The 14,029-nt window shown below is 47.6% G+C and overlaps 1 protein-coding gene across 3 annotated transcripts in view; it reads right to left on the minus strand.

The window, feature by feature from the left end:
* LOC134356558 (cadherin-16-like) overlaps positions 1 to 14,029 on the minus strand; it is an 84,614-nt gene that overhangs the window by 13,362 nt on the left and 57,223 nt on the right. For all 3 annotated transcript variants that reach the window (XM_063067524.1, XM_063067525.1, XM_063067523.1), the window contains 3 exons: positions 13,519 to 13,710; positions 10,870 to 11,117; positions 9,103 to 9,227 (listed from right to left, as the gene is read on the minus strand). In XM_063067524.1, the coding sequence (XP_062923594.1) occupies positions 9,103 to 9,227; positions 10,870 to 11,117; positions 13,519 to 13,710 (565 nt within the window). The remainder of the gene's footprint in view (positions 1 to 9,102; positions 9,228 to 10,869; positions 11,118 to 13,518; positions 13,711 to 14,029) is intronic.

Below are 14,029 nucleotides of genomic sequence, written 5' to 3' on the forward strand. Positions count from 1 at the left end.
CAACACGTTTACATGAAGTGCTGTCACAGGAAAACAGTCCCCACTACCTAAGGCGTACTCTCTTCTCATTGCTACCATCGGGATCTCACGCACTGCAGTCAAAATCCTCTGACTCCTCTGATCTCCATCCTAACCTGTCCAACCTATTCCTCAAAGATTAACCATCCCTTTGCTGGGATTGTCCCTAACCTGCATGAACATCTTTCCACAAGGAAACAGGACGAGGTAGAGGATGTTATGGCTCTTTGATCCTGCCCCACCACTCAGTATGATCATGGCTGGTCTACCCTAGACCTCAGCTCCCCCTCTGTCCTAGTTGCCTATAATCCCAAATCTCTTCAACTTTCTAAAACATATCCATCTCTAATTTAAATACTCTACTTCTAAAACTGTATTCAGAAGCGGGGTGGACATACGTCTCTACCAAAGGAGGTGTAAGACATTCCTTCCCTCCACCAGCCTATGGGTCACCCTTGGGCAAGTTGTAGCACCTGTGTGCCCCCCCCACCCCCAATCAGGGTCACATGACACCATGGGAGCTGATGGTGGATGATAGTATGAGCAGCTGGTGTAGATCACAAGTCCAGGTTCTGTGACCACTGGTGCCAGGTAGACAACCTCCGAAGAGTATTGATAATGGCTCGGGTCACCTGTCTTGTAAAGATACTGCCCAGAAGGCGGCAATGGCAAACCACCTCTGTAGAAAAATTTGGCGAAAACGAACACGGTCATTGATGAGATCATGATCGTCCACATTATACAACACAGCACATGATTATGATGATGATTATGATGATGATGGTGATGGTGATGATGATGATGATGATGATGATGATGGTGATGATGATGGTGATGATGATGGTGATGGTGATGGTGATGGTGACTTTTAACAATTCACAGAAGGTACAAAAGCTTGAGACCATGTGCCACCAGCTCAAGGGCAGCTTCCATGCTGACGTCAAAATCCTCTGAAAAGGATTTCATATAAAATGAAGATGATCTCTTGATCTCCTGATCTAACTCACTGTGACCCTGCATCTTACTGTCTACCTGAACTGCACTTTCTTTGGGACTGTAAATCTAAAGCTTTATCAGGTACACCTGCACACCTGCTCATTAACGTAAATATCTAATCAACCAATCACGTGGCAGCAACTCAATACATAAAAGCATGCAGACACGGTCAAGAGGTTCTGTTGTTGTTCAGACCAAACATCAGAATGGGGAAGAAATGTGATCTAAGTAACTTTGACCTTGGAATGATTGTTGGTTCCAGATGAGGTGGTCTGAGCAACCCAAACAAAATGGAGGAACTCAGCAGGTCAGGCAGCATCCGTGGAAACGGTCAGTTAACGTTTTGGGCCGGAACCCATCACCAGTCCTGATGAAGGGTTACGGCCCGAAACGTTGAATGATCATTTCCACGGATGCTGCCCGACCTGCTGAGTTCCTCCAGCGTGTTGTGAGTGTTGCTTTGACCCCAACATCTGCAGAGTATTTTGTGTGAAGCAGGTCAGGCAACATCAATAGAAAAGACGTTTCGGGCCAAGACCCTTCTTCAGGACTGAAAAGGGAGGGGAAAGATGCATGAATAAAAAGGTGGGGGAAGGGGAAGGAGGCTGGAAGGTGACAGGTGAAGCCAGATGGGTGGGAAAGATCAAGGGCAGGAGAAGAAAGAACCTGATAAGAGAGGAGAGTGGACAATAGGAGGTGGTTTGAGTATCTCAGACACTGCTGACCTAGGATTATCACACTCAACAGTCTAGATTTTACAGAGTAGTTCAAAAAACAAAAACAAATTCCAGTGAAATTCCTGTTCTGTGATGAAAAAGCCTTATTAATCAGAGAGCTCAGAGGAGAATGGCCCGGCTGGTTCAAGCTGACGGGAAGGTGACAGTAACTCAGATAACCACAGTTTACAACAGTGGTGTACAGAAGAGCATCTCTGAATACACAACAGATCGAATCTTGAGGTGAAAGGGCTACAGCAGCAGAAGACAATGAACACACACGCAGTGCCCACTTTATTAGCTACAGATGGTATCTGGTAGAGTGACCACTGAGAATGTATCTGCATTCTGTTATCGCTTTTCCCTTTGTACATCCTCGATGTATTCATGTACAGAAAGTTCGGTATGGATGGTATGCACTTGTAAGCTTGTATCTTGAAACACGACAATAGGGGCAACGGTAGAGTAGCAGTCAGCGCAGTAATCACTGATCAGGTTTGATTCCTGCCACAGTCTGTGCATTCTCCCCGTGACCACATGGGTTTCTCTGGTGCTCCAGTTTCCTCCCTCAGTCCAAAGGGTTAGGGTTAGAAAGTTGTAAGCATGCTATGTTGGCACTGGAAACATGCGGGCTGCCCAGCACATCGTCACAGATTCAATGTGACACATTTTATTGTACATTTCATTATATATGTGACAAATAAAGCTAATCTAATCTTTTAAAATAAGCCAACTAGAGAATTTCAGAGACCCTCAGTGACGAACACTACGCACAGAATCACAGACATGGTCTCTGTATGCATCAAGTATAACCTCTTTACTTTTGTATTCAATTCCACCAGCAGTAAACTGTAACTCCCAGTCAACATGCTAGCACTTCTCCAATTATTGGGCTGAATGGCCTCAGCATGTACCCTAACAATTCTGGGACTGCCCAGACTGCCCAGAGTGAAGCCGAATGGCAGAAGGCCCAGCAGGATCAGGGTGAATGTGAAAGCAGCTGGTGAGCCGCTATGACTGGAGCCTGAATCAAAACCAGAGGGGTAAGGATTTAAGGATTAAAGATGAGCTTTATTTGTCACATACACATCGAAACATACAGTGAAATGTGTCGTTTTGTGTCAACGACCAACATAGCTCATGACAATGAACCCATGAGTACTACCTCACTTTTTTTTGTTCCTTTTGACTACTTACTTAATTTATTTATTATGTATTACAATATATAGGCATCCATTAGTCTCATGAGACCATGGATTTGTGCCTTGGAAGGTTTCCAGGGTGCAGGCCTGGGCAAGGTTGTTTGGAAGACCGGCAGTTGCCCATGCTGCAAGTCTCCTCTCTCCACGCCACTGATGTTGTCCAAGGGAAGGGCAAGGGCCAATACAGCTTGGCACCGGTGTCGTCGCAGAGCACTGTGGGTTAAGTGCCTTGCTCAAGGACACACACGCTGCCTCAGCCAAGGCTCAAACTAGCAACCTTCAAATCACTAGACAAACGCCTTAACCACTTGGCCACGTGCCAACACTGTAATGCAATATACTATTACACAAAACATCAAGTTTCATGACTTACAGTATGCCAGTGATATTAAACCTGATTCTGATTCTGACACAGTCCGAGGATATGCTGGGGACAGCCCACAAGTGTTGCCAAACTTCCAGCACCAACATAGTATGTCCACAACTTGCTAACCTCAACCCGCACATCTTCAGAATGTGGGAGGAGATGCTATCGGTCACAGGAAGAACGTACAGACTCCTTATAGACAGCAACAGCAAAAGAACCCGGATCACCAGCACTGGGCAGTGTTATGCTAGCTGTGATATTACGGGTTACCCCGGAGGGGTAAAGTTTGCAGGGGTATTTGGGGTGGGGGTGAGCAGGAGAGCGAGGACTGAATAGTCTCAGTTCTGGATCTGGGAAACAACGAACCCAAGCCTGAAGCCGCCAAATTATCCCCAGCATTTTTTGCGTATCCACATCCTCTGCATTCTTGCTAAATAATTGCATTTTGGTGTTGTATTTAGAGATTCAGCACAGTAACAGGCTCTTCTGGCCCAACAAGCCCGTGTTACCCAATTCCACCCATGTGACCAGTTAACCTACCAACCGGTACGTCTTTGGACTGTGGGAGGAAACCGGAGCACCCGGTGGAAACCCACGTGGTCACGGGGAGAACGTACAAACTCCTTACAGACAGCAGCAGGAACTGAACCCCAGTCACAGGTGCTGTAAAGCAATGTGCTAATCGTTACACTACCAGTCCGCCAAGAGTTCGTGGCGGATGTCGGAGACGGTGTTTAAGGGGGCCTGTCAGCCGCTCTCCCACAGACCGACCCGTGCAAGGAATAATACTGATTGAAAGAGTGCAGAGAAAATTCACAAGCATGAGGGACGTGAGGAACTGAGCTACAGCGAAAGATGGAATAGGTTAGACTCTATTCCCCAGACCGCCGGAGAATGAGGGTAAATTTGATAGATGTGTACAAAATGATGAGGGGTATAGATAGGGTAAATGCAAGCAGGCTTTTTCCACTGAGACTGGGCGGGACTAAAACTAGAAATCGTGTGTTAAAGGTAAAGGGTGAAAGGTGAAATATTGAAGGGGAACATGAGGGGGAAATTCTTCACTCAGAGGGTGGTGAGAGTGTGGAACGAGCTGCCAGTAGACATGGTGGATGCAAGTTCAATTTCAACATTTAGAAATGGAGATAGGTACATGAGTGGGAGGGGGATGGAGGTCAGGTCAACGGGACGAGGCAGAAGAACAGTTCAGCATGGACTAGATGGGTCGAGGGCCCTGTTTCAGTGATGACGATATGACACCTGCCTCGGCTGATAGTTTGACAGCTGGCTTACCGTGCCAGAATAAACACTGGGTTCTGGGCTCTGCAGGAACGTTCCTGAACAGTCACATCAGTTGCAACACAGCCAGGTTTCTATGGAAACGACAGTCAGTTTGTTTTATCATGATTCACGTAACTATCACACTTACACCACTCAGGCCTGACCCTTGGTGCGTTATTTTTTGCTTACCAAGGTCGACGTTGGTAAAGAATGCATCTCAAATTCCTGGGAGCTGAGCAGCCTCCAGAGTACGGCGAGAGGCGAGGGATTAGAGAGCCTCACCCTTCTCATCCCGCTGGGTGAGTCACCGGGCATTTGAGCCTGAACACCAGCATTTATCAGAGACATAATATACAACACAGAATCAGGCCATTCAGCCCAACTCATCCATGCTGACCAAGATTCCTATTTAAGCCATTTATCCATGTGTCACTAATTATCCTGCGAGATCTTTCCTATCCATGCACCTGTCCAAATATCTTCGCAAAGGTCAAAGTAAATGTATTATCAAAGTACATATTTGTCACCATATACAACCCCAAGGGTTATCTTCTTGCGGACATTCAGAGTAAATACAAGAAACACAATAGAATCAATGAAAGACCGCACAAAACAGGACAGACAAACAGCCAGAGTGCAAAAGACAACAAACTGTGCAAATACAAAGAGAGTAATAATAAATAATTAAGCAATAATATTAAGAAGGTTCCTGAAGGTTGTTATAGCTAAGGATGGGAGTAGTGGGGATAAACTCCCACTACTTATTTCATGCCCCCAGTGGTGTGTGTCTCAAATAGCCTCTGACAACCAAGTCCAGTTCCTGGCCTTCCTGTGTGGTTTAGCTACTAAGCCAGGTGGAACCTGTCTACTGACAGGAGAAGAGGCAACACTCACAACGCGCTGGAGGAACTCAACAGGTCGGGCAGCATCCATGGAAATGAACGTTACGGGCTGGAACCCTTTGTCAGGGCAGAAGAGGCAAAAGCATCCGTTAGTCTTTCGAGACCATGGATTCACTCTCCAGGGCACAGACCTGGGCAAGGTTGTATGGAAGACCAGCAGTTGCCCATGCTGCAAGTCTCCCCTCTCCACGACACTAATGTTGTCCAAGGGAAGGGCATTAGGACCCATACAGCTTGGCACCAGTGTCATCACAAAGCAATGTGTGATTAAGTGCCTTGCTCAAGGACACAACACGTTCCCTCGGCTGGGGCTCGAACTCACGACTTTCAGGTCGCTAGTCCAATGCCTTAACCACTTGGCCACATGCCCACACATGAAGAAGAGGCAAACTGGTGCCTTAAAACCAGTCACCTTCTGCAGATGATGCTCACCAGCCGTGGTTGGCAGCCCATCTAAGAGAAGGAAAACTCTGATCTGAAACCTCCACTGCCTTGCGGCTGTACCCACTCAAGGGGAAGGCTTCGGGAGTAAACCCTGAGGGAAAATCTGGAGCTGGAGTCCCAAAGGCCGTCTGACGTTGAGTTCAACACTGACTGGCAACTCGTGCGATGCTACTGGTGCCAGACTGTATCGGTCTCTGCTGTTTCCTTGGATCCATCAGCTGTGTGGAGAGGGGGAGCCTGTTGCATGGGAAAGAGCTCGCTCTCCATATCGTACTGTCCAGGCTTGTGTATGACAGCTAGGATGGAACATCCATGGTCGATCCTGACCAACAGGGGGCCGCAAATACAGAGAACATGAGATGAACCGTCCTTGAAAGTGTTGTTAATAAACCTGCCTCAACTCCTGGTAGCTCATGCCATATACCGAACACCATCTAGGTGAACAAGTTGTCCCTCATATCCTGATTAAGTTCTATACACCACCTCCCCCCCCCCCACACACACCCACACCCACACACACACACACACACCCACACATTAAACCTATGATCTCCAGCTGTCTGGGATAAAGGCTGTGTGTACCAATTAAGCAGGCTGCTTTGTCCTGATGAAGAGTCTCAGCCTGAAACGGTGACAGTTTATTCCTCTCCATAGATGCTGCCCGACCTGCTGAGTTCCTCCTGCATTTTGTGTGTGTTGCTCTGAATTTCCAGCATCTGTAGAATCTCTTGTATTTACTGTTCCTGATTTCTTATAACATTCCCGCTCCAATCTGTAACACAGCCATAGCTCACTCACCTGTCCTCAGTATCTGACTCAGACACGTCGTCTGTCTGTGACACTGACGTCACAGTCATGGTGCTAAAGGCAATTGTCTGAATTTAATTCAAAATGTTCTAACTAAAAGATCAAGAGTGGGAGGGGGTTTGTAAGAAGAAAGGAGAGGGGGCGCTAAGGTAAATAGAGAGGGAGAGAGTGTGATGGGGAAGTAAGGAAAAAAGCGAGCTTGGAAAAGTGGAGAGAGAATGGTTACTATGGCAAAAATGGCAATAGAAAGAGAGTGTGAGAGAGGGAAGGAGAAAGAGTTAGAGAGAGGGTGAGAGAGAGAGTGAGAGGGAAAGAGAGGGAGGGGGGTAAGTGAGGGGAGCAAGAAAGAGGGAGAGAGAAGAGGAAGAGAGAGAAAAAGAGAGGTGTAAAGAAAAGGAAGACAAGCAGAAGAGTGGGACAGGTTGAGAGAGAGGTTGCCATCGTGATCAGGGAATAGAGAGAGAAGGTAAGAGAGAGACAGAGAGAAAGGAGAGAGGGAAGGAGGTCAAGACAAAGAGAGGGACAGGGAAACTGAAGAGAGGGGTTGCTATGGTGATCGTGAGAACAATGAGAGAGGGGAAAGTAGAAAAGGTGAGAGAAGGAGGAAGAATGGTGTGGTGGGCTGGGAAAAGCATAAGGGGAGAGAGAGAGAGAGAGAATGAGCAGTACAGCAAAAGTGAAAGCAGTACAGAGAAAGATGGAGGCTGAGAGGAGGGAAGTGGGAGAAAGGGTGAAATCCTCACATGTGAACATTAAACATAAAATCTGGAATTTCAGTATTTTATATTCACAGCTAGCATATATCTTGTACAATTAAAAGAGGAATTTAATCAAAAGAAAAGCAGAAACAGAAATGGAGAGAGAGTGGGAAAGAAGCAGAAAGAAGAGTAAATTGAGGAAGAGAGGAAATGAGGGAGAGCATAAGGCACAAGAGAATTAGGCCATTCAGCCCATTGAGTCTGTTCTGCTGTTCCATCATAAGGCCATAAGCCATAGGAACAGAATTTGGCCATTTGGCCCATCAAGTCTGCCCTTCCATTGTCGCCATGGCTGATCCTTTTTCCCCTCCTCACTCATTCAATCATAGCTGAACTATCGGAGAAAGAGAAGCAGAGAAATGCAGAGACAGAAGAGAGAGTATAGAGATGAGATTGGAGGGGAGGAGTGGGAGGTTTAGAGGGAGAGATAGAGAGAGAGAGAGAGAGAGAATGATGCAGAGCAGGAGGCAGTGGTGCGACAAAGAGGAGGAGAGTTAAGGAGAGATGGACAATAAAAAAAGAGGGAGCAAGAAGGAGAGGAAAGTACAGACACACACACACACACACACATTCGTTCCCACACAAACACACACTCGTTCACACACACACACACACACATGCACTCGTTCCCACACAAACACACACTCGTTCACACACAAACACACACTCGTTCACACACACACACACACACACATACACTTGTTCCCACACAAACACACACTCGTTCACACACACACACACACACACATACACTTGTTCCCACACAAACACACACTCGTTCACACACAAACACACACTCGTTCACACACACACACACACACACATACACTTGTTCCCACACAAACACACACTCGTTCACACACACACACACACACACACACATGCACTCGTTCCCACACAAACACACACTCGTTCACACACACACACACACACATGCACTCGTTCCCACACAAACACACACTCGTTCACACACACACACACACACACACACACACACACACACAGGTACACACATATGCAGAATAGAGAGAGCAAGAACGAACTGAAGAGATGGCAGTGAGATGAACAGAGAGCATGCACTCGGTCCTGTTCCGACCATGGAGTCAGTAATGAAGCGAGTGAGGGAGGGAGTGTGATACACACGTAGGAAAAGACTGAGATGAGGAAAGAAAACAGTGAAGAGTGTGGTGATGTAACCGGCAAGTGAGAATTAGGAGGACTTTACACTCACTCTATGCCTCTGTCACTCTGTTGTGTTTTATAAACTCTCCTCTCATTAAGCGGGTACCGTCTGAGCTGTCTGCATGAGCAGACGTGTCGTCTGGACCTCTGGGTGTAATACCTGAGTGAGGAGACATGCCATCTGAGTGAGTCGTTATGCTGACTAGACAAGCAGACATGTTGTCTGAGCAGTTGGGTGTGCCGTCTGGGCTGGGAAATGCTGTCTGTGTCTCCGGGCGAGTAAACACGCCGTGTGGGCCTCTCGGCGTGCAGATGTGCCATCTGGACCTATGGCTGCGCTGTCTGGGTGAACGGGTATCCAGTCTGCTCCCACGGAAGTGTCACTGGACAGTGATGCTTCTGTCTGTCACGGAGACATAACCTTCTTACCTCTGTCCTCAACCAGAACGTCCAGCTGGTGGGGGCTGCCCGCAGGTCGACTGCCCAGGAAAGTCACCTCCCCGGAACTAGGGCCAACCGAGACCCACTCTATGGTGGCATTTCTCAGACGGTACCTGGGGAACAGCAGAGAATTAAACCCGGCCGCCCTGGGGAACACGTCGGCACGCGCGGAGGAGAACAAATCCTCGTGCTTTCCGTACCCATGCCCCTCATGATGTTGCACACCTCTCTGAGGCCAGTCCTTCCTTTGTTCGCTTCCCCTCTCACCCTCAGTGTTAATACAAACAAGGTACGGCTGTTACATCAAGCGGTGACCCTCAGATACCCAACTGTGACTAGGGCCAAAGTTCAGACAGAATGACACAATTTCCCCTTGGCTAGAACTGCATTCCCATTCTCGGAATGGTTGGTGAGAGAGGTGAAGCTTTATAATTCAGTGGAACACGGAGATTGGGAGGACAGACCAGGCTGGGATTTACACAGTGAATGGTAGGACACTGACTTTTGAACTCAATTCCTCGACTACCAAAGGCAAGTATGTCTTTGCCTTCTTAACCACCAGATCAAATTGTGTAGCCACTTTCTGAAAGCTATGAATTTGGATCCCAGTTGTGTGCAGTTCTTCATTGATTCTTTTGCGTTTCTTTGTATTTACTGTGAATGCCCGCGAGACAACGGATCTCAGGGTTGTGCATAGTGACATAGATGTACTTTGATAACAAATTTACTTTGAACTTTGAGGAGTGTGTTGGACAAAGGGATCTGTGAATTAAATTAATTAAAGGCATCCGTTAGTCTTGCGAGACCATGGATCTGTGCCTGGGAAGTCTTCACTCTCCAGGGTGCAGGCCTGGTCAAGGTTGTATGGAAGACCAGCAGTTGCAAGTCTCCCCTCTCCACGACACCGATGTTGTCCAAGGGAAGGGCATTAGGAGCCATACAGCTTGGCACCAGTGTCGTCACAGAGCAATGTGTGATTAAGTGCCTTACTCAAGGACACAACACGTTTCCTCGACTGGGGCTCGAACTCACGACCTTCAGGTCGCTAGTCGAATGCCTTAGCCACTTGGCCACATGAATACAGAACCATAATTCCTCGAAAGTGTGCGCATGTCACAGGTAGATAGGGTCGTAAAGAGAGCTTCCAGCATATTACACTTCATAAATCAGGGAGGGCATTGATTGTGAGAGATGGGATGTTATGTTGAAGTTCTACAAGACATGGTGAGGCCTAATTTGGAGTATTGTGTGCAGTTCCAGTCATCTACAACTTCAACATAACTAACTCTCTAGCTAAAGAAATTACTCCTCATCTCTGTTCTAAAGGGACCTCCTTATATTCTGAGGTAGTGCCCTCTGGTTCTAGACTCCTCCACTATAGGAAACATCTCCTCCTCATCCATTCTATCCAGGCCTTTCAATATTCTGTAGGATTCAATGAGATCCTCCCTCATTCTTCTAACCTCCAGTGAGTACAGGCCCAGAGCCAGCAACTGCACCTCATACATTAACCTTTTCGTTCCCGGAATCTTTCTCGTGAACCTTTTCTGAACCCACACCAGTGGCAGCTCTGACTTTTTCGATCAGGGGCCCAAAACTGTTCACAATACTCCGAGTGTGTTCTGACCAATGCACTGTAAACCTACACAATCACGGGGAGAACATGCAGACAGTGGCGGGAATTGACCTGGATTGCTGGCGCTGTGGTGTTGCACCAGCCGCTGTGCTAATGTGACGCCCTGATAGGGTGCTCACCGGATGGGCTGTTCTGGGCCATCAGGGTCACGTCCTTCCAGCTTCAATAACACAGTGCCGGGTCGTGCTTCCCGTGACACGTTCACCTCGTACCGCTCCTGCAGCAGTTGTGGCCGCTCGTTCACATCCTCCACCCGGACAAAGATCGTGGCGGTAGAGCTGGGGCCATACTCGGCATTGTCCAGCTCCTCCCTGTTCCTGGCGATCACCACGAGGGTATATTCACTCACAGCCTCAAAGTCCAGAACCTGCCAACACAGAGAGTACACTGTCACCACGAGGGTTACCTCACCCTCGAGGGTAATCACTCAAAACTGCACTTCCCACACAACAAAATGCTGGAGGAACTCAGCAGGCCAGGCAGAATCTATGGAAAAAAGTACAGTCAACGTTTCGGCCCGAAACTTCCCACCGTGTGACCCTCCCTCAGTACCACCCCCCCCACCCCGACTGTGTGACCCTCCCTCAGTACCACCCCCCCCACCCCGACTGTGTGACCCTCCCTCAATACCACCCCTCCCAACAGTGTGACCCTCCCTCGGTACCAACCCTCCCTCAGTGTGACCCTCCCACAGTACCACCCCTCCGACAATGTGACCCTCCCTCAGTACCACCCCTCCCACAGTGTGACCCTCCCTCAGTACCACAACTCCCACAGTGTGACTCTCCCTCAGTACCACCCCTCCCACAGTGTGACCCTCCCTCAGTACCACCCCTCCTACAGTGTGAGCCCCCCCTCAGTACCACCCCTCCCACAGTGTCACCCTCCCTCAGTACCACCCCTCCCACAGTGTGACTCTCCCTCACTACAACCCCTCACATGGTGGGATTTTCCCTCAGCACTGTCAGTCTTATCAATTTATACGAGAGTTAAGTATGAGTGTGGCAGATGGGGAGACAGAGCAGGAAGAGTGAGATACACCAAGAGAGAGACAGAGAGACAAGGGGTGGGGGGGGTGGGGGGAGGTTGGCATGGATGCAAACACACCCAGCCTCGAGACACCAGGCAAGGTCATTTGATTCCAAACAATTAGTTTATTGATCATTACAGAATGTCTGTCTGGGGCCTCCTGCTCCCTTCCCACTCCCTTCCCCTTTTCCCAACCATGATTCCCCTCTCCCTGCCTCCTTCCCACTCTCAATCCACAGTAGAGACCCAGATCAGAATCAGGTCTATCAGCAGAGTCAGAATCAGGTTTAACATTACTGGCATATGTCGTGAAATATGTTAACTTAGTGGCAGCAATACATTGCAATACGTGATAATATAGAAAAATAAATAAATTACAGTCAGTGTATGTATACTAACTGGTTAAATTAAAAACAGAAGTAATTAAAAAAGTAGTGAGGTAGTGTTCATGGTTTCAATGTCGTCCATTTAGGAATCGGATGGCAGAGGGGAAGAAGCTGTTCCTGAATCACTGAGTGTGTGTCTTCAGGCTTCTGTACCTCGTTCCTGATGGTAACAGTGAGAAGAGGGCATGTCCAGGCTGATGGGGATCACTCATATATGTCATGAAATTTGTTGTTTTTGTGCCAGCAGTACAGTGCAATACATAAAATTACTACAGTACTAAAGACGTGGGGTTAGATTGATCTTAGATTAAAAGTTCGGCGTAATATCATGGACCAAGGGGCCTGAACTGTGCTGGAATGTTCTGTGTCCTATGACTCAAAGAATGGAGAATGTCAAAGGAGGTCTAAGAGAGGGAGTGAGAGAATGAGAGAGAAAGAGAGAGGGAAGAACATAATACAGATGTAGAGGGAGATGGAATGAATTGACTTTATTTCTTACATCCTTCACATACATGAGGAGTAAAAATCTTTGCGTTACGTCTCCGTCTAAATGTGCAAAGTGCAATTATAATAATTTATAATATATAGAACAGTCAAGGTAACGTAAAAATACCCTCATATCAGAATGAGTTAATCAGTCTGATGACCTGGTGGAAGAAACTGTCTCGGAGCCTGTTGGTCCTGGCTTTTATGCTGCGGTACTGTTTCCCAGATGGTAACAGCTGGAATAGATTGTGGTGGGGGTGACTCGGGTCCCCAATGATCCTACGGGCCTTTTTCTCACACCTGCATTTGTAACTATCTTGAATCAGGGGAAGTTCACAACTACAGGATGTTACCCGGATTGGGGAGCATGCCTTATGAGAATAGGTTGAGTGAACTTGGCCTTTTCTCTTTGGAGCGGAGGTGAACTGATAAAGGTGTACGAGATAATGAGAGGCATTGATCGTGTGGATAGTCAGAGGCTTTTTCCCAGGGCTGAAGTGGCTTACAAGAGGGCACAGTTTTATGGTGCTTGGAAGTAGGTGCAGAGGAGATGTCAGGGGTAAGTTTTTTTACACAGACAGTGGCGAGTGCGTGGAATGGGCTGCCGGCGGTGGTGGTGGAGGCAGAAACAATAGGATCTTTTAAGGGACTCCTGGATAGGTACATGGAGCTTAGAAAAACAGAAGATCTAGGCATTGATACAGGGATACTCATCAGAGGAAGATAGAGGCAGGATCAGGAGAGAAAGATGGAAGGGCTTTGGAGGAAGAAAACTACCAAGCCAGCAATGGGCAATGGCAGAACAAAGAATGGTGTGGTGGAGGGGGGAAAGGTTCAGAAAGACAGAGATGGAGGCAGTGCATGTACCTTACGTAGGATGATATTCCCAACGTTGCTCTTCCCATCCTGGACAATTCCAAACATCTGGTCTTCATTCCCAGATTCAAACACGAATGTAACAAACCAGCCATCAGACAGGTGGAAATCAGCATCTGTGGCATTGATGGTGGTAACCTCATGGCCAATGTCAGCATCTTCGGGTATGCTGATTGGTCCATACTGCAGCTCAGCAAGGGAGGAAAAGCCAATGAGAACTAGTTTAGCTTAAACTGTCATGCTTTCGCATGTAGACTCCTCCCAGTCTCCACCCAGACAATAGCAGTCACCTGCAGCCTATTTAAACTCTGCTCCCATCCACAGCCCTTGTTCACTCATCAAATCAGCCAGCCTCAACCAATTGCTCCTAGCTGTCAGTTACCTTGTTGTCTTTTGTGTTTAGCATCATTCTCTCTTATTTTGTGGCCACTTGTGTTTTCTTTTATTTTGTGCTCTATTATTAAAGTTATCGCTCACCATTAAATTGTCTCTGCTGCTCTGC

This window comes from Mobula hypostoma, chromosome 14 (assembly GCF_963921235.1).
Source record: "Mobula hypostoma chromosome 14, sMobHyp1.1, whole genome shotgun sequence".
Lineage (NCBI taxonomy): Eukaryota > Metazoa > Chordata > Chondrichthyes > Myliobatiformes > Myliobatidae > Mobula > Mobula hypostoma.